General features: G+C 36.8%; 1 protein-coding gene across 1 annotated transcript in view; it reads right to left on the bottom strand.

Annotated features, from left to right (window-relative positions):
• OVCH1 (ovochymase 1) overlaps window positions 1-21442 on the bottom strand; it is a 53542-nt gene extending 32100 nt beyond the window's left edge. The window contains 14 exon segments of the mRNA XM_039882861.1: window positions 249-394; window positions 2891-3086; window positions 3486-3558; window positions 8630-8810; window positions 9738-9812; window positions 11323-11451; window positions 12459-12548; window positions 13284-13418; window positions 13523-13639; window positions 14763-14984; window positions 18374-18546; window positions 19312-19409; window positions 19663-19781; window positions 20423-21442. Coding sequence (XP_039738795.1) covers window positions 249-394; window positions 2891-3086; window positions 3486-3558; window positions 8630-8810; window positions 9738-9812; window positions 11323-11451; window positions 12459-12548; window positions 13284-13418; window positions 13523-13639; window positions 14763-14984; window positions 18374-18546; window positions 19312-19409; window positions 19663-19781; window positions 20423-20486 — 1818 coding nt within the window. The 5' untranslated portion in view covers window positions 20487-21442.
• Window positions 21443-22086: the final 644 nt, after the last annotated feature.

Genomic DNA, 22086 nt, shown 5'->3' with positions numbered 1-22086 from the left:
TCTTGGCTCCTCTATGTACCCACCTGCTCTTCTGGCTGTGGGCTGCTTCCACCCACTCTCTGCCATCTCAGCAAATTTGGACAACTCACTCTTTCTGTAGTCTCTCCAGCCTTTCGGGTGAGGGGATGTGGCATGATGCTATGAGACACAGGCTAAGACCTTGGTTGTCTCTGGTTTTGAGAGTGTTCTCTTACTGTCCAACAGATGGCAACTTTCTATCCTCCTCAGCAAAATCATAATCGTCTCACCTGACAGAAATTTTTCCCTCCAGTAGCTGTGAAGCCAGTGCAGATCATCTTCTCTGTTATCCCTCCTGAGTGAGCAAAATAGTAAGTGTGTTCGCACATCTCTCTTTCTAACATGGACTGTTGAAAGCGATTTGCCAGGCCACTGTCTAATTAAGAAATAGATTCAGAAAGAGAGCTTAATAATGATGGCAAGATGTTAAAAAATATATTTAAGTTCAAACTTGCTCTGCACCAACATAATTGCAATCACTCAGTTTTGCCTGAACAGATTTAGAATATTGAATCAAAAAATATAAGTGTCTTATGCAGTATCTTCATTTCCAGATGTGACATCTTTGTAAAAGAAATACATTGGCAGGAGAACAAGTCCAGAAACACTTTTTTTCTAGCTTATTTCTGATTTAAATTTTAGTGTTTTCGATTGCTACATAAGAACTCAGAAAAAAATTCAACAAGATATGAATTGGTGTTATACATGATTTATATGAGTATATATTTATACATATAAACATATTACATAAAATATATTTTAAATATGCACTATCAATGTTTTTAGAATTTCTTAATATAAACCAAAATCATATTCCACTTCTTCCTCTATTGTCACTGAGACCTAAACTCAACTCCAATTTAAAATGACAAACGATGAACACTAAAGAATTTTTTCTCATAATTGACTCTCAAGCAGGCCTGCGTTAACATGTATTCTGTATGACTTATTCTATCATCTTAGATTCATGACTAAAATAATTAAGTTTAGTATTTTATAGCCTTATACATTTTTGGACAAAATAAAAATTACCTTACGCTTATATAAGACCTTGATATTTATAAAGCCCTTCACTCCGACCTTGTAACACTCACAACAACGTTGTGAGATGGGCTATCACCGATCTCACATACGAAAAAGCCAGAGCTCTGAGAATTTGATCTCCTATGGGACTGAATTATGACTCCAGCCAAGGTCTGACTCTAAATCTTGTGCTCTCTTTAATGTATTCATCTAATACATAAGTAATGTATTTAAATTCTTCTTTTCAGGGACCATCTATATTGGTGTGGCTTATCATGTCTCAAAATCAAGAATTTATTTTCTCTGAGACTGAAAGAATAGATTCATCTATTATGAGACTATAACCACCTCTCAGTTGTCTGGTGATCATGGAGTTGGTGGAGATCAAAGATGTTAGAGAAAGGGCACATTTATTCAAGGGCTTTGAAGCCAGCCAGTCAATAAATATTTACTGAATATTTCTTCCACAACTAGGTACACTTCTGGCCTTGGGGAAAGAATGGTGAGTTAGAGTTCTGTCTCCAAGTGGTTCCTACTCTAAAGGATGAGATGTAGAAAATGGTGACATAAAATAATATCAAGAACATTTATGTGCAATGAGACGAGAAAAGTGGGTAAGGCAGAAAGTGATGGAAAGACAGTCCTGCTGAAGCAAAGTGGTCTGAGAAGGGGAGTGTCATTTGAGTTGAGAAGGGAATGATGAGGAGGCAGCTGTGAGACTAGCGTAAGAATATTCCAAGTGGAAGAAAAAAAGGATACAGAACTTCAGAACGCAGAACAATTTTGGTGTTTAAAAGAAAGAAAGAAGACCAGGGATAAAAAATGGAAATGAAGTTGGAGAGTTAAGTGGAGGGCAAATCAGCTAGCGCCCAACCCAGGCTAGGAGTTCAGATTTTATTCTAAATAAACTAAAAAGCCATTCAGCCATTTAAGGGTTATCAGTTGAGCCATGGTTAATTGTATATCCTAGTTCTGATACTTAGCAGTCATAGGATATTGGTAAGTTACTTAAATCTTGGGGCCATAACTTCATTTGCAAAACAGGGAGGATAAAATCTCCTCTTATGGTGGTTGCAAAGATTTTAGGAAAATAGAATTTGGCTGCAGGTCATACAGTAAGATGTGAATGTGAAAACTACAGAAAGATAAATCCCTCTCTTTTAAGCTCACAGGTTACAAATAAATGACATAGAAACAGAAAGAGAATGTAAAAGAAAATTATACAGTGAAAAGAAGCAAAACATGAACATTAACCCATTCAGACCTTTCACTATTTTACTATCGCTTTAAGAATGCTACAATCCAGCCCAGAGGTCAGCAAACCACAGCCCGCAGGCCAGTTCTCTGCCAGCACATCCCAGCCCCACCCCCAATCCCTGGGCCTATTTAGTACAATCCAGGAACTAATGATAGTTTGTACCTTTTTAAATGGTTGAAAAAAATCTGTCAAGATTTTGTGACACATTAATATTATATGAAATTTAAATTTCATGAATGAAGTTCTATTGGAACACAGCCACATCCGTTCTGTTACACATTGTCTATGGCTGCTTTGTGCTATAATGGCAGAACTGAATAGTTATGACAGAGACCATATGGCCTACAAAGCCTAAAAAACTTATTACCTGGCCCTTTACCAATCTAGCCTACCTGTAATTGGTTACTCTAAAGGAAAAACATAAAACAGATCATTCTCTAATTTCATCACCTCTTACAACTAAATAAACCATGACTTCTATCTTTCAGAAGGAAGAAAGGCTAAAGTAGCTACTGCCTGATACTAATTGCCATGACAAATTTTTAAAATCAACAACTTGCAGTATTGTTTATGCAAACATAAACTGTTTACCTTCACTCACGCTTCCCCATCCAGTCACAGCACAGATCTCAGAGGGAAACAGAGGCTCCGTGCTGTGTGGGAGACACATCGGCCTCACCGCAGAGCTGAATGCCAGAAGAGAGCTCAGTTGCACTAGGGCGATGTACAAGTCAAAGCTCAGTCTATCAAAGTCTTCGTGCATGACGATGTGTTTTGCCCTTCTCACCTGTATCAGGTGAGGATGACAAGATTAAGACAATGAGTCAAACTACTTCTTTACATCACGATAAAATAAATCTGAAATCTTTACAGATTTCAATGAAGATGACTTAATTTGAAATCAGTAATCTCTGTTTATAATTTGCAGGAGGCCATGAACCACTTTCTGAGGACTTCAGTCCTGGAGGAATCAGACTATGTGGACCTGAATTCGTACTTTCTGACCAACTTGATCTAATTTTTAGATTAAAGTGTGATCTCAAATGGTATCTTTAAATGTTGGTCTAAATTACAAATATAAAGGAGCACTAAGAGTGGAATATCTAATTATACAGTTTAGCTAAAGGAATTCCCTGGCATGTGACAATAGAGTATAGGCAAAATAACCTTTAAAAACATTTCTCGCCTGATTGGTTGATTCTTTCAGAGTTCTGTCATGGTCCCCAGCAACAACACTCCAGAAGAGGGGATTATTTTTCCTAAAGAAAGAACAACAACAAATGTATGACATGAAATGACATTTTTCACTATTTGGCTAATTCTATTTGGCCCTACCAATATACACTGTTCAGTTCAGCCAGGTGTCACTCAGTTCCCTGTCTGGTGTCTTTCTGTGATCTCTCGCCAGGGAAAGAGGCTCATCTACCTGAAGAAGAGCTCTTACTTCTGTATCTTGCCCCCTTCTTTTGGGTATAAAACGACTTTGGAGCCCTTACCAAATATCACCAAAGGCTATTTTTTTAGTTGAGAAGCAAAAAGAAATATTAGAGCTTATTTTAATCTCACAGTGATATTGAGAACACATAAAACAAAAACTACATTCAGAATGAGGTAGTTTCTGGTCTATGTTTTACTGTTAAAAGTATCCAAATATTATCTTACAGGAATGTATCTCAAATCGGCGTCTTTTATTAAATCACGAGTATTGATAGAACCGAGGTTAAAAAGACATTATCAGTTCAAAAAATAGGTGAAACTCACCTATGGTGTTAGAAATCAGGACACTGGCTACTTTTAATGGGGTGATGATTGGAAGAGGCATAAGAAGGGCCTGCTACCTAGCGTATTTGTAATATTCAGTTTCTTAATCTGGGGTGCTGGTTACAGGAGTACTAACTTTGTGACAATTCCTCAAACTACAAGTCTAACATTTGCACACTTTTGACATACTTTAAAAAGATGATACAAAAACGTAAATCAACAACCATTTATTTAAGATCTCCAGCTGAAAAAATATCTGAGGAAAAAGTACCTAATTGCCACAATTATTCCGTCACTTTGGCTTAGAGATTCTTCCATTTTTCAAAAGTGTTTCTTTGGGAAAAGTAAAGTTATTGAAATTATTTTTCGACACATCTTATTCAAAGGAGTTTTTTAATACATGGAGGCATCTTCTCTCAAGTCATAACCATGCTCATTTCAAATCCTTGCATGATGAGTCTGGCTTATTCATGTGTTTCAGTATGCCTTTATAAAGGGAGCTAACTCAGGTAAAGTGCTTGGCAAGTACCTTGCAGATGGTAATGACTCCATAATGGTAGCCATTATCATCGTTATTATCTGCCATGCACTCTAATGGAAGGATTAAACTTTATTTTCAAAGTCACCCTCCAAATTATTACTTGGCAGTAAAAAAAAAACCTTATTTCTTAAAGTCACTCTACTTCTTTATTTAGAGGACGTGTGCACAATACAGTGAAATAATAAAAATTATAGTAGAGTTGATAATGTAGACTATGATTTCTAGTGAAGTTTTATGTGCGGTCATCAAATATCCTTTAATTTGGTAGAGAACACTGCGTGAAAAGCATATGACAGAGCAACACAGATTTTATGAAGCAACGAAGTCTGAGATTTTTCTAATAATGAGATAATAGCTCAAGGTTTCAATTGACGAATTCTTCCATACTTTATTCCCACTTGCCCATAATCAAATTTCATTTGCTATATTTTGAGTCTTATCCCTAATCCAACAATGGAACATGTGTCACTGCTATGAGAGGAGAAATTGTCACTACCAATTTACACAAAGAAAGTGGCTCAGATTGACAAAAACTGCTTATTTAGTTTGAGACAGAAAGATTCTGATGTATAATTACAAAGTGAGTTTAGTCTCCTAAAGTAAGTTAAAAATTCTACATGAATACAAATATCAATGTGGAGTTAGTGAGAGGAGAACACCAGCTTTTCCTGAAGTGTGAAACAACATTGCCGGGGAATTTACTAGAAATACAAATTCTCTTTAACAATATTCTTAAAGAGTTGGAAACCTTCCAGGTGATCCTAGTGTACACTAACGTTTGAGAACTAATACAAAGGGTAACAAGAGCCAGGGAAGATATATGGGAGGTGGTACAATGTTGCTGTCAGTTGTTCTTATTGTCTTTGGAACTCTACCCAACAACGTCAGCCAGCCTGGCCCCTGGTGACTTTCAGCAAAAATGACATCTATTTCAGCTCCAGGATTTTGCATTATCTCTCCAAATGACTCATTCCACATGACGAACATCCCTTTTCAATGGATGTGTATGCTCAGAAGTCCCCTTCAGAAAACCTCTTCAGTGGGCAGGGGAGGGCGGGGTAGGGGAGTGGGGGGAGCGGGGGAGTCCTGGATGTCCTATAGGGTTGACGAAGATGAGACAAGGACAAACAAGCGCCTGAAGGGATCAGCTGAAGAGTTTCCACAAAGGCAGGAATGAATGGAACATACTACTTTTGTTGTATCAGCATATCAAAACCTGTGCTGTTAAAATCCATACACTTCAAGGAATAGCTTCAAAAAAGACACTCCTCTGGTTAATAAGTTGGGCAAGTATGAAAAGTTGAAGAAAAAATAAAGCACATGGACATTTTTCATACAGTATAAATATAAGGCACAATGTTATGTGCAAGTTATAAAATAATATGTGATATATACAAATACTATAAAATATGTGCACATGTGCATAAATATTAATAGAAAATCAGGTAACATTCTTGATATCGATTACTTAATATAGAGGAAGAGTGGATTAGTGAAATGAAGGGATAGTTTAGATTTTACTTGATAACTTTACCTGTCTTTTTCCAAAGCATTAGTACTATAATAAATTTCTAAAACAAAAATCAAGAATAGTTGCTGATGAAATTGCACATAAATTCTTCTTGTGGTTAACTTAAATGGTTCACTTGAAAATACTCTGCGTTTATTAAATTCAACTGACTCATCAAGTTGAACAGTTGAACAATAGTTTTGTGAAGAATGGTTTTGCTGTGGTCTATATCTTGCTGTAAGGTGTCATGGTCCACCACATAAAGTCAAGAACAGACTATGTATGCTACCTGACAACTGAGTCTACCAAAGTTTCTTATGTCCCTCTGGCATCAATACTAATATTTATCTTTCCCAATACATTAATTTTCATTAATTAATTAGCTACTATGGAGGTTTCTTTTCCACAGGACATAACAATGCACTTTGATAGACTTCTTGTAAAATGGGCTCCTCTCTAAAGGGATGGGGAGGCCTGGAATTAACATTGTGGTACTGGATTGAATTGGAAACATCTTCATGAACTCATGTTTAGCTCATGTTTACATAAATGGGTTAGTATGCTTTCTTATATTTTCTAGCTCTGTCAGCTGAGAGGGCCTAGAAGTTTACTAGAATAAAGCCCTAGTAGCAACCAGTACACGTAGAACTCAGATCTTGATTTCTCATACCATTCTCCAATAAGATAAATCAGGGTTAACTGGGGGCATCGCTGATTCTAGGACTGAGCAAGGAATATATGAGCCTGGGGCATCTTATAGTGTCACAAAATTATAGGGGGTGTCAAAAAGACTAGAAGCCACCTTGAAAAACCTTACAATGGTCAAAGCTAGAACAATTTGAACAATAAAGTATGTAATATTAGAGAATAAATATTCCAGAATCCAATACCAATATAAAAAAATGATTTAACAAGTAAATAAATGGAGAAGAGACAAATCTCCCATGCAGAAGAATTTCAAATAATTTATATAGATACTCCCTGCTCAGGAAGGTAAAGTTTCATGCCCAACCCCTTGAGTGTGGGCTACTCTTAGTGACTTGCTTCCAAAGAGTAAGTGTGAAAAGGGGAAAACATAACATTACAGTAGAGACACCTGGCAAACACTACCTTGGCCAGTGATCAAGATTAACTTCATCAGTGATAAATTATGTTGATAGCATGTACCTTAATATTATAAGAATGGCATGTTGCTTCTGCAGTCTTTGTCCTCCAAATCCATAATCCCAGTATAACCATGAAGAAAATATCAGATGAAATCAAACTGAGGGACATTCTACAAAATACCAGATGCATACTCCTCAAAATTGTCAAGGTCATCAAAAACAAGGAAAGTCTGTGAAACCTACAGCCAAGAGGAGCCTAAGGAGGCAAGACAACTAAATGTAATGTGATATCCTGAAAGGCAGCAACTACAAAGACCTTGAGACAAAAACAAGCTCAGCATGTTTGAGGAGCAGGACTGGCCCACTTTGAGTGAGCAGAGGAAGAGTCAAGGTGGATCAGAGAGACTGGGAGTAGTTCTTGACTTTGACTGTTCATTGGATTATCTGGGGAGTATTTACAAATATGGTGTCCAGAACTTAACCTCAAATGATCTGGACTGAAAATGAATTAATTACAGTTATACACATCCACACAACTTGATCTATATAACATGTTATGAGGACAAAAGTAAGTCAGAAGAATATAAACTACAATTCTGTTATGTTAATATCAAAACCAAACAACATACTGGTTTTAAGAACTTCGAGATGTTAAAACAAACAAAAAAAATTATAAAAAGAAAAGAAATTATGAATACAAAATTTAGCATAGTGTTTACTTCTTGGGAGGGGCCCCAAGGGTTTTTAAAAGGTAAATATAAAGATCCTTCCATAACTGGGTGGTAGGGACACAAATATTACATTACATATATATTATTTGCATTTTTTCATATCATGGCATAGTTCACAATTAAAAAACACTGAAAAAGTCAGCCAAAATTTTAGTTCACTAGCAGTCCAGTGATCAAGGTGGTGTACCATCAATTGTGCTCTCCACTGTTATGAATCCTATTTTAAGAGGAACAATACTAAACCAAACCAAGGAAAGTACATCGTATGGTGAGGCATCTGGAATTACTGAATAACAATAGAATAATGAGTATCTACCTTAAAGATTAAATTGACAGGCAATGTGAGAGAAGTCTTCAATAACAGGAAATACTGTTATTTGAAAGAAGAAACAGACTTAGTTCTTTTCTGGAACTATGATTAATTTAGACCAATAAGTTTCTGCTACAGAGAAGCAGACTAAGGCTCAACATATTAATCAGAGATCTTCATAAATTGGAGGAACAATTTCAAAATTTGATTAACTTTTTCTTTGCTGACATTGTTTAAATAGAAGCTACATGGCTATGTAGAAGAAATACTGAAAGATATTAATCTGGATGATTTTAGTAATTAGACAGTTATATTTGTGTCCTAGGTATGGTCTATAAATACCTTAGTAAAATATCTTCAGTTTAACTCACAATTGCACACAATGGGCTGCAGTCAGGATCCAGTCTGGGCTGATGATGGCACCTCCACAATGGTAGTTGCCTAGAAACCTCAAACCCACCTGTCATGGCCAACAGTAGGGGCAGGCTTCTCCCCTTCCCACAATTCTTCTGGAAAGCCACTGGGGGCTAAATGGAGGGATGCCACAGATACCTACGGCAGAGATGAAACTAATGACCTGTACAACTGAAATAATTAAGAACATACTTTTCCTCCAATGGCTTGCTGTGGTGAACAATCATAATGAGCTTTATAAAAATACAGACTCCCAACCACCACCACTAAGGAATCTGATTTTAAAAGCTGTGATCTACATCTTGCCTACATGACTCTGCTAAGCAACTGTATTAGAATTTACATTATATGGAACTTATATTCTAGTAGGAAAATTTTGTTGGCAGAGCATATAAGATTCTTCATTATATGTCCTTGTTTTCTTTCTTTCTCACTGTATAAACTATTAAAAATCGTCAAACATGCCAAATTTGCTCAGACATCTAAATGCTGTTCTCTTGTCTGGAATACTGCTAAAGCTCAGCTCAGGTGCTATCTTCTCCATGAAGCCTTCTCTGTCTCCCCTGTAAGAGGTAGATATTTTCACCTCTTACAGCTCCTTGTACAACTTTCTATATTACAGCCCAAAAACCAGAACATATTCAGTACATGCATACAGAGCAATGAAGGATCGTCGTATTTAACTGGATACTTCAGATCATAAATAAGTTAAAAGTTAACAGTGTGTATTACAAAACAAAAACAAAAAACCTTTCCCCCGCCCTTTTCCCCCAAATGCATAATCATATTAAATACAGAGTCTAGGAAGATATTTTAAATATTGTTTGCACAAGAATAGATGAGGACAAAGGATCGTCCTCTGTACCCCTTTCTTCCTATTATTTCTTCTTCCATCTATGAGTTTATATGCAAACCCAAACAAGATTGTAGACGTTTCATGGTCCTAGAGACAAAACTTATTCTTTTTCATTGTGGAGTTATATCAACGTAAGATGAGGCTTTCCAAAACAGACATCTAGTCAAAGAAGAAAGGAAACAAAACAGACGACATGGTCATCAACTCACCATAGGGAATAGTTTTTTCAGAAGATACAGGATGGTTTTGGGGAGGTGATGTTGATCCAATTTTGTTTAAAAAGTCTATAGATATAAAAACAAATTTTTTCATTGAAAATAATTTAGAGTAGCCTATACTAGCTGACCCTACTTGCTTACCCTGGGCAGTCATAAAACCACTTTTATGTTAATCTCACTAACACTACCTTTCAAATGCTAAATGCCAGATCCCATGGAAATGATCTGTTGCATATCTCTTAATATCCCTGCTGTATCTAAGCTCTTTAAGCATCTCTTCCCTCCTTGGCTTCATGATATTATTCTCTTGGTGTTCTTGATATATCTAAAGATTTCTCGTCTCAGTCTCAGTCTTCTTTTCAGGATCCTATTCTCCAGCCTGAAAGATGTTCCATAAGGTACTGTTTATGATCCTATTTTTATTCATTACATATATATGACTTCCAAATCTGTCTCCTCAATCTAAATCTCTTTCCTGAATTCTAGGATCTAGGATTGCTAGATTTCTCTGTCTAGATCTCCCACAAGCTCATAAAAAAATCCACGTCTCAAATGGTACCAATCAATTTTAACAATCAATATGGTCTTGTTGTATTTCTCTGTATCAGTTAGTGTCTCTACCATTCATCTAGCCACTCAAGCTAGAATCCTGAAAATCACGCTAGAATTTTTCTCCTTCATATACCCCCTCCCCACAACCTATCTAATCAAGCAATACACCTAGAATGAATTCTTGCAATGACTTCCTCATTACTCTCCTTACCTGTAAATTCACCCCTAATCATCATACCCATTTTACACATTACTACCAAGGTTGAATTCTGGTTCCAGAATTCTCCATCAGCTATGTATGCACCTTTGGGAAAGTTGTCTCTCTAAGCCTCTGTTCCCTCATCTTTAAAAAGGGGAGCCGTGTACAAGTCTCTTAGGTTTTTAAGGAGGAATGTGATAATGCATGTGAAATGCTTAGTCTATACCTGGTACAGAGCAAGTAATCAATAAATGCTAGCTAGCTATCTTATTCTGATACTTAAAATTTAATGCCCTACGTCCATCATCATCTAACTCTTGCCAATTCTATAATTTCCCCCCAAAAGTCAAACTATGTCAAATTATTTGTAGATTTTTTGTACATCATCTATTCTCTTTCACATTAGGGTCCTTGTAATTGATATTTCTTTTGTCTGGGTAAAGGCTATTTTATCTTCTAGAATGCCTAGAAACGTATTGATTCTTCAAAACCTTCAATCATTCCACAACAGAGCCAATCAATCTCATTTCTGAATTATGTTCTCTAATCTGAATTATCTACTTCAACATAAAATACTCAGGATAGTTTTTGATCACCTAGTGGATGTAGTTTCTTGGCTTCACCGGAGGTGCTCGTTAAAAAACAGATTCCTGGGCCTCATCCCAGATCTATAGAATCAAAATCTTTGGGGTTAGGTACGGGAATCTGCATTTTTATTTTGCCACTGAGGTTCTTCAAGCACCCTAAATTTAGGTAAACATGGCTAAATTATATTCCCTAGAATTGTTTATATAAGTAAAAATCACTACTGCTGTTTATACCGACCTGAGGGCAAAAAAGTAAATCTAGCCTTGAAGCCTCGAAAGTTATTTTCATCATCACTTTTAAAATGAATCACCATCATGTTTCCGGGACTGAATATTGGAGTAGGGTTGAAGATTCCACAAAGCTTAGCTGTAAAAGTTTTAGAAAAGTTTACTTTATAGTTATAAAAAAAATGTTTAAAAATCAGAAAACAAAGGTAAAACATTATTCAATTATTTTCCAGCAACTTTAGTATGTAGGCACACCCTTTTATGTCATGTGGGAATTAAACACTAGTTTCAAGACAGTAATGCATTATAATTTTATCTGGCAGGGAAAATACTCTATAGATAAGGTAAAGACATCCGATTTTTAGTACGCATAGAAATCTCAATTGATTGTTAATTTGTAGACAATGAAAAAAGGCAAGTTAAAGAAATCCCAAATCTGATATTCCTCCTTCCAAATAGAAAATGGTTACACTGTGACAACTGAAATCTGCTTTGCCTAACCACCTCTCCTCCTCCCAACACAAGTTCTGTTGGATGAGGGGATTGTGCTTCCACTCGCCTGTCCTAAATATCCAAATAAACATTCCAAACCTACCTATATTCCTGGTCCCCAACCCACACTAACGCCTAGCCTGGGGCAAATAGTAGGTGTTAAAGATGTGGTTGTATGGCTGGAAGGGATAAGTTTTTATATTTAGTAAATTGGTAGGTCCAAATTGAAAGCATATTTGAAGTTTTAGTTCAAAAAATTAACTTTTAAGACTCAAGCAGAAATTATAACTTTGGTTACCTTTGTTACTTTCCTTGGATGTAGATATATCAACAATGTAAGGGATTACTATAGAAAAGAAGGAGGTTTAAAATTTTACTTTAAATAACTGTCAAAAATGTACTCATTGTTACTATTTTTCTTTTTCCCTGAGATTTCCTTTTCATCTTCCAAATATTCTGAAACATTCTTCAAATTTGGCATATTTCTATTGAAAACTTTACTGGTGAATCCATTGCTGGCTCATGAGTTTCCAGTGTAACAAATTCATATTCACACTCTACCTCTGTGTACCCAAGGAAGCCAGCCAATACCTCAATTACTCTGGTTAGTCTCATGCTTTCGGGATTACGTTTAAAGGACAGAATATTACCCACCTAACTCATGCTCTTCTTCAGGATCACTATAAATCACAGCAGCATCATAAATGCAGTTTTGGTTAAATTCAGTATTAAAGTCCTCAAATGCCAACTGTACAAATATAAAAACAACCAGAGAAGAGGTCAAGGAAGAGAAGTGATAAAGTTTAAAAGTTCCTCTCTATAAATTAAAAGGCTCTTAGTACTCCCCCTCATATTCCATCGATAGAAGTGCAAATAAATAATTATAGCCTCTTTGGAGGGAAATTTGGCAAGGACTATGAGGTTTAAATGCATAAACCCTTTGACCTAGGGTTCATGTAAGTTTACTTCTGGTAGTTATATTCATCTGCATGTGTCTAAAAACAGTGACAAAGGAATATACCAGCATTATTGGTATGGGCAAAGATTAGAAACTCACCAAATATCCATTAATAGGAAACTGGTTTAAGAAATTATGTAACATCCCTCAATATAATTTTATATAGTTTTTAAAGAGCTCTGTGGACTCATCTAGAAAGATCTTTGAGATATTTTTAAGTAGAAAAAGCACTGCCAAATAATATAAATGTATACGTCTTTGTATATTCTCAGAATCTCTCTCTAGGGATGATCTAGAAACTTAGTGTTTGCCACCGGGAGGTAGAATGAGAGTCGGATGAGAAGGAGGCATATTTTTCCCTGTGTTCCCTTTAAACTGCTGATTCCTTTATCCTTTAGGAGTTAAAAAAAAGGCAAATAGAAGCTCCTAGTCATGATGGGAATTTCACAGTTCAAATAAAATAAGTTCTATCTAACTAACATAGCTAAGTTCTCAATGAAGTAAAAAGCTTCCTTTGTTGCTTATCTTTATAACGTGTTTCTCTGGAGCATGAATGAACCAATGACAGCTTACATTCCTGGGATACAAATCAGGGTAACTGGCAGAGTGAATCGTCCCTTCTTCCACAAATTCAGTCACACTCCCACGACATGAATCTATGGAAGTATTTGGAAAATCCAAAGTGAGTGGCCAAAGGCATTCTCTCTTCCTCACCCTCATGTCAAAGAGAAAGAACAGGGATTTAATGTATCTGAAATACCTGCTTCTGAGTTCTTTTGTACAGCTCTAAAGGTAAACTCAAAGCCATTGCCACTATTTTCTGCATCAGAAACAAATGTAACTTTGGCCTTATTGGTCTCTGTCAGCAAATTGGAATAAGATTACTAAAAAAAATGATGGAAACAAAATTATACATGTTTGTTTTTCTAATATTATCTTCCATGAACTCTAAACACAATCTCTAATCATTCCGCACTTTCTGCTTCTATGATTTTATATTCCATTCACTTTCTCAAACCCAATCTCCTGTGTCCAAATTCTACTCATCTTTCAGGGCCTAACTCAAAGTCCAGTTCTCCCATAATCCTTCCAAGATACTCAACAGAAATAAAAGTTACCTTTTCTGAATCACCACAGCACATTTCCTATTCTGTGTCATTTCCTACTTTGTGGTATACCTTTAGTTATCTCCTCAAACTGCAAATTCATTGGAGCACAGACTGCTTTTACTCTGTGTATATCCAGGACCTGATATGAGATCTGGTATATAACTGATTTTTAACAAATGACTGTTTGAATGAATAATTTCTGGGTAAATATCAGGCCTGAAGCATGAAATCATTTGGTCAATAAATATTACAACACTTAGCATGACATCTTGCCTATACCATCCTGTCAAATATTTGTGAAGGGAGATTTCTGCTAATCTTACTGGCCTTACAGAGACCTAGAGATTAATTTTACACCAGCTCTAGAGACTCTATCATGCTTAACACAATATTTCAATTAAATACATATATTAGTTATGCTTGTATATAGCTTCAATAAAAGAAATTTAATGACATGAAATGATCTATTGTCTCATGAGAAAAAAGAACATTATAATACAATGTGCAGTAAAGTTCAGTGTGTATAGTAAGTACATATAAGTGAACATATAATAAAATGTTAACAGCATCTATCTCTACGTGCTCGAGTTATGGTTGTTTTACATTTCTTCCATTTGCTCATTTGTCTTTACCAGAGTTGCAAACGTGCACCCACTTTTGTGACAAAAATAAAAAAAAATAATGCATTGAAAAGAAGTTTTCTGACAATTGTGACATCACTTTTGTGCAATACTGTTATTAAACTTGGGAAAGGAATAGAGAAACCTCAGTCAATATGCTGGCCATTGGCTCCACTTTTACTGCACATACCCCCACCTCTTTCAGAAGGGCACACTATAGAAGATAAAATAATGGGTCTGTGGGCAGAAATTTAATTTCAGATCCTTTAGCATCTCTTTGGTCTCTTAGGAACTATAAAATGACAAATGAAAATAAATGTGACATACTTACTAACAAGTACTCCATTGCTTGATTGCAAAGATACATAGTCATCATCACATCCAACTTGATTTTCTATGTCTAAACTTGTAAATTTTATCAAGATAATTTTATTTTCTGGTACTATTATTTTCCAAATACATAAGCTAGGTAGGGGAAGGTAGAAAACATATAATTAATGGCAGAGTAAAGTGTGACAGATAAGATCTATTATCTGAGCTTTACCTCATAATTACCAAAGATATTTTATAGAACATTAGAAGATAAAAGGCAATGAAAATTACTTATGTGAGAATAAGTTGTTTATGCTTGAATTTCTGACATCCAACCAATAGAAGATTAGAGAATAGCCGGAAACGACCTTTAAAATTTCATTTAGTTATAAAATGCTAGAATTATGATCTACGAATTGAAGAATCCTAAGATTCATCTCTCTATTCTAAGTCTAATTGAAAATTCATAATATTCACCCAGAAGTTGAATTATTAATTATGAATGGTAGACTATTCATGCAGCACATGTTATCAGCTGCATCTTCCAAGGTCGACCCAAGTCACTGTCCCTGTGGTTGCAATGTCATCCTTCTAATTCCCAGTAAGGTCAGTTATGACCTTTTACTAACATCTTTAGAAACATGTGTAAACATTTTGAAAGTAGTCTTACATAATTTAACAGTAATCCTTTACATCTTTATATTTCTACATGAATTCATGTTCTCATTCAAGAAAAGAAACCCCAGTGGGCCATAAATCCTCAGTGTCTTCCATGTCTCACATTTATCTGAATGCAAAGCAATCTCATCTGGAATCTTTCCAAAACTCGGTAGTCTTTTTCAACAATCTTCGACCTGTTAACAGTCCCACTGCCCTCTAAGAAATAAATGTTCTAGGCTCTAGGCGTTATCCAACTCTTTTATGCCCAGTTTCCAAAAACCAAACAATGATTTGTCTTACTAAACATCTTTTCCTTAATCAGAAACTCCTTGCTTTACTCTTTTTCTTTTTGAGTCCATTATCCCAAACGAAGATGTAAAAATAGGCTGCCTAAAATATTAGGAAAATCACTTTTTAGGCACTTCAATTTAAAAAAGCAAAACCTGCCTAAAATATTATAAAGCTCAGGTTTTTAAGCACTTCATTTGAAAAAGCACCTCACATCTATCATCCTTCCTTCGATTCATTTCACCCCTCTGAAACAGGCAAGAGAGAAGTTGCTTCCCTTCTCTGGATGGGAAAACTGGCATTTGTATTAAAGGACTCATCACATCTCATATAATAGGAAATACAGTTTAGGCTGTATAGCTTCAAAGGCCAGTACTTTCTCCTGTTTTCATCCAATTTTTTCTGCCTCAAAGTCTCTAACTCAGAGATGGAAAACAGATTTCAAATCATATGCCATCAGTGACTGTGACAAGATCAAATTTGGTAGCGTGGTGGTAGTGGATGTCTAATAGACAGCTCAAACCTAATATATGCTTATTAGAACTGAGAAGGCGAAATTGACATAGCTAACACAGATAGATCTTCTCAGAGTTTTTTATAAATGGAAGAAAAAAATCAATAGTTTCTTTTGATATACAAATCTAGTTTGAGTTATTCTCTCAGTATGTTCATAACCTTGTTCTACTTTCATCTGACTTTCATTACTGTTGTTGAAAAATTAGCTGTCAGTCTAATTATCTTTCCTTTTTGGGGAATATAATATTTTCCTTTGGATGCTTCTGAGATCCATCCACACTTTGTTTTTAGCATGCTGTGGTTTTAGCACAATATATCTAAATATAAAATTATTTGTAATATCATACTTTGGGATTACTAAACTTGTTAAATCTGAAGATTTGTATCTCATTAGTTATAATTAACTCTCAGTCACTTTCTCTTAAATTATAGCTTTTCTTTCCCATTAGCTATACTCTAAAATTCATACTGGACGTTGACTCTTTCAGTCTATCTTCTCTCTTACTCTTTTTGTGTCTTGGATAATTATTTCAGATCTTCTAGTTCCCTATAGTTCATGTAGTCTGATCTAGCTCCTTATATCTGATCTACTCTGCAATCTAATTCCAATTATATTTTCATATCTTAGTGTTTTATTGGCTCCTTTTCAAATCTTCCTTTTCAGTTAATAGTTTCTTGTTCTTTTGTCATTTTTGATAGACCTTTGCTTAACTTTAAGTAAAACATTTTTATATTATGCATCTCATTTTAACATCTGTAATCCTAGAAAGACTGATTGGTTGTTACTATTTCTGACTCTCTCTTTGGTGGCAACTTTTTTTGCATGCTTTTAATTGTGTGCTCACATTTATTAAAATTTTATGGGAGTACCTCGAAGCTGAGATTTAAGCTTCATCTCTTCAGAGAGGATTTACCTTTGTTTCTGCCAGAAGCCCCAATTACTCACCTGGAACAACTTTAAAGTCTTCACTTGGAGTTTTTGGTCACAGGTAATGTAAATGTGAGCATCGAACTGGAATGAGGACTGGCTCATGAATACAGATTCTTCTGAGAATTCTCCATCCAGAGCCAAGGTTCAGGCAGGTAAGTTTCCTTATTCTCTCACTACATGTGGCATATTTCCCTCTCATTTCGACTGTTTTTCCATCCAAGTATTAACTAGGCCTGACCCTGCTCAGCTTCCGTGATCAGACGAGATCAGGAACATTAAGCGGTATGACTGTAGACATATTTTTCCCTATCTTCCAAAGCATTACTTTTCAAGAAGTCCCAGGTTAAACAAGAGGCTGTAATCAGACTTTCCCATCCCCCATTCCTACTCCTATGTAGTCTCTTTAAATGATCAATTAAAGCTCTAGGTTCTAAAAGATCAATTAGATCAGCGATTCTCAACCTTTTTGGCACCAGTGACTAGTGCTCCTATGAGAATCTAATGCCTGATGGTCTGCGTGGAGCTGAGGAGGTGATGCTAGTGCTGGGGAGAGGCTGCAAATACAGATGAAGTTTCACTCACTTGTCTGCCATTCACCTCCTGCTGTGTGGCCCTATTCCTAACAGGTCTGCAGCCCAGGGGTTAGGGATCCTGAATTAGATGTCTCAAAAGCAATCACTTACTTCAGTGCCTGGCTAACTCCTCTAGATGTGTGTTTTCATTGTTTTGGTCCACTGAACACTTTCAATTCTTGCATTTTTAAAATATATGTTTTTACTATTTTATCCAACTTTAGATTATCTGTGTTGAGAGAGTGTCAGCTATCTAGTCCATAATAATGACAGAAAGGATAAGTTTCTGAGAAAATTTTCAAATGTTCCAAACTCCTAGGCTAGAGCTGAGCATAGGTAGGTAGATGGTCTACATTATAGCCCAGCCAAGACTTTAGAGTATTTAAAATGCTGATTAAGTTAAGCATACATAATTCGTGGCTGGGACTTTTAGTCTGTACAGTGATTTTTTTATACATTATAAAAATCATTTTAAAAAGAAATAAAACTTAGCCATTCTAATATTATTAAATACATATACAGAAATTAAAGTTAACTGGTACAGAATTAATAAAATTCTTTTCTATTATAATTTTTTTTTGTATTCTAACTCTTCTTACTTACCGAACTTGACTTTGTGTTTTAGATGCGGCAGTGCAATATCAGAACTCATATATCCAAGTCTATTGTATTCAGGATGGATAACAATTTTTGAGACAGGGATAGTTTGTTCTTGCTTATCCTTCTGAAAGAGATTGTACTCTCCAGCGATCACAGTCAGACTCTTAATTTGCTTCCTAAAACCAAAGAAAAATGTTTCATTCAGTAGTTGTTTTCCCCAAGAAAGACTGTCTTAGTTTCATGTAAATAAATGAAAAGTGATTAATGTACCTATATGCATTTCTAAGACCAAATATATATATATATCTTTGTCGATGATTACAATTGTCATAATTCCCTATAAGTTATGGGGATCTATAAAAAGTCATAATTTTCAGTCACAGAGTATTTACACTGTGAACTCTTCCTCTTACCATCCTCTTTCTATGTGAAATAAGTGTGACCTTCTTTTCTTCTTTTATAAATAAATCAGTCTATACATGCTCTATCATTTTTAACAATATATAAAAATTGTTCCTAGAACTGTTCTTTTCCTCTTATTAATACCTTCTTTTAATCCAGCCAAGTATCTGTTATTTCCACGGTGTTTTCCCCTCTTAATGACTAAAACTCAAAGATTATTAAAACTTTGGAGCATCCATTTAACATTTAATGTTAATCCTTTATTAGAATGGGTAATTATTTTTCTCCACCACTAACTCCACGAATTATACATGATATCTGCGATCACTGGGGTTTCTTATCAGTAAAGCAGGAAGTGTGGCTAATCTTGGGACAGATATCAGTTTCTGGGAATCAGGAAGGTCAGTGGGTAGGCAGACCAGGTGGCAAAATTAAGAAAGGGATTGAGATTTAACTGTGGAAGGTGTTTAAAGCATCAAATCTCTCAGTTCTATCATCATGAATCAAAGTTTGACAAGTATTAGAAATCCACAACTTACTCATTGAGTCTAACCAGGCAGTGTGCTGCTGTAACCGCCAGATCACCTTGAATCAAGCTTCCTCTGCAGAAATGGTGCTCACATAATTTTAGGGAAACCTGCCCAAAAAGAAAATTATGAACACAACTAACATGCATCTCCCCAGGGATGTTGTCTCCCTCAGAAATATTTGAAATGAACTCTTCTATTATAACATTCTTATGATAAATTGGTTAATAAGATATGAAGTAAACTGGCAGAGAGGTTGAGTAGAGTCGAGAGAAAAATGTTAACTTGCAGTTTTGAAATATGAAACAAAGGACATAATTCACCATTTTCTCATTAAGAAATCAATGCCTTTGTTATACTGACCTGCCACAGATGTCCATCAACTGTTGAATTTCTCCAACTAATAATTCTAGTAAAAAACTCTGATTCCGAGACAGTCTCCATACTTTTCAAATCAACTGCTTGAACTCCACATTTCAGTCCTGTTGAAAAAGCACATGTATGCACACACACTCACACAGTGCACTTTATTAAAAGGTTCACTTTACCAAGATTTCACATTCAGATTTTCCTGGCCTGGCACAGATGTCCTGATATCACTCAGCTGCAGGCTATCCTCTTTCTTTTCTCAGGATATTCCTGAGACCCTACCCTTACCCGCCTTGGCTGGAACTTGCCTCAGGACTCCCCTGTCCATTTTCAGCCTGAGCTGCCCTAACAAGACAAGAACTGGAGGCAGGATGCTCCAGCTCTCCCTGTGGTGACCGACTGGGGGCCTTACTCTGGGAGAGAGAGCGATACATAATTTATGTTCTATCAAAGATACTGGAGAACAACATATGCTACCCCAGATGGCAGATATTTGGCTCTAAGTTACTTCGACTTGGTTATTTTTCCTTCACAGAGGCTGCTCAGAACGCAAAGTTAGCAGCTGTGCCTAAAAACGTGAACTCCAGAATTCGAGAATTTCAAAAAGAAACTGACCGAGGAGCTTCTTCGGGAACACCTGGGATTGCACTGCTCCCTCCCCTCCCCCAACCCTTTCCTCTTCTGGCCTGAGGAGTTGCAGTGTCCCTCCCAGCAGTCAGGCTCCTGTGGCCTGGGCGTACAGGACCAGGCTCACCTGAGCTGGTGCGGAGGTCCACGGCGAACAGCAGCAGCACACCAGCTCCGGCCAGCGCCCACATGGCGCCCACGAACCGGGACTTTGTCCACCTCTCTCGGTCGCAGGCTGAGAAAACCGAGCAAAGAAGGCGGTCCGCACGAAAAGGCCCTAGCGCTCCTGAATCATCCGCCAGTCCTGCTCTTCATTCTATTCAGCCTGCAACGTGATGAGCCACACCTGCCACGCCCCCGGGCTGAGAGCTTGCTGCTTTTCCTCCTCGGGATCCTCCCAAGACACTGCCGCCCCCTGGCTGCCCCAGGTTACACAGGACCCAGGTTACCATCCGCCCCTAGAGACAGACACTAGATGTCCCCGTGGCTGGTGGGACGCTCACACGTGTGCAGAGGTCCCTACGGACAGATGCAGAAGCAAGGTGATCAGCGACCTAGAAGGCTCAGCGCAGGTGAATTCTGTTCCACACCGGTGAGTGTGCTCAAGCTCAGGGGCAGGGAAGCTGGTGACATACAAGACACAGTGGGGCTGACTTCTGAGGGGAGCAAGATTCACAAAAACTTAAGGACTTAATGATACTTCTGCTTCTAAGCAGCTTCGTGAAGCCCTTGACACTTAAGAGCCTTCAAACAGAGTCTTCAAATAGAGGATATGAAAAATCAGGTTCATGCTACCATTTCTTTACTGGATGGTGATGTTGTTAGCTTCAGTGGAATGGGCCAAAAGTGGTACGATCCATCATTTAAGATGATTAAAATAAATTCATGGCTAAGATTATCATGTCAACATTTTTTCCAGAAGTATTATTTTGTAATATGTTAGCTTGAGGCCGGGAGAGGAATAAAGCCAGAATTTGTAATGGATTTATATTTTATTGAAAATATAAGGCAAGGCTAAATGAACATTCTATATACTGAATAATCTGGACACCAATCCCCTAGGCCCAGTTGTCTCATTTCTGTGTAAAACAGAAAAAAAAGCTCTTTTAGGTAGGAGGGCACACAAACAGAGGGAAGTAGGCAGACAGTAGACAGATGGATGGGAAAACAGAAGACAGTCAAGGTAGAGGGAATGCAGATACAGAACCAGGCAGGTGAGATTCAGCTGGGGACAGTGACTCCTGTAACTGTAGAAGGGAGCAGAAAGTGAATGGGCACCTTTTGGTGAAAAGGTTACAAAATGTGGTTGGCACCCAAACTTGGAACACACTTGTCAAACCTTTCATGAACCTAAAAAGGGTTTCTGTGATTTTTGTGTTCCGAGTTTATTACATGAAAATATCTAGAGCTGCGCTGTTCACTATGGTGAACACTAGCCACATGTGGTTATTTATATTAAAATGAACTAAAATTTAATTTAATTAGTTTCTCAGTCTTGTGAGCTACATGTTAAGGGCCCAATGGTCATCTGTGGCTGGTGGCTACTATATTGGATAGTGCAGACATAGAGCACTGCCATCATCACAGATAGTTCCATTGGACTGCACTGTTCTTGAGTGAGTATGATTTAGTTTCAAGTATTTATTTTAAATAGAGACACCTTGGATGACAGTTCACTGAGATGACTTCTGGGTTACAAGCTTGGGTATCTAGGAGACACTAGGGAGGGGGCTTAGTAAAATAAGCAGCTCTTCTGTGAAAATAAGGCAGTGGACCTCCAGATTTGAGCAC

Source organism: Pteropus medius, unplaced genomic scaffold (assembly GCF_902729225.1).
Source record: "Pteropus medius unplaced genomic scaffold, Ma_sr-lr_union100, whole genome shotgun sequence".
NCBI lineage: Eukaryota > Metazoa > Chordata > Mammalia > Chiroptera > Pteropodidae > Pteropus > Pteropus medius.
Note: the sequence above shows the minus strand (reverse complement) of the source record. Positions and strands in the feature narration are given on the sequence as shown.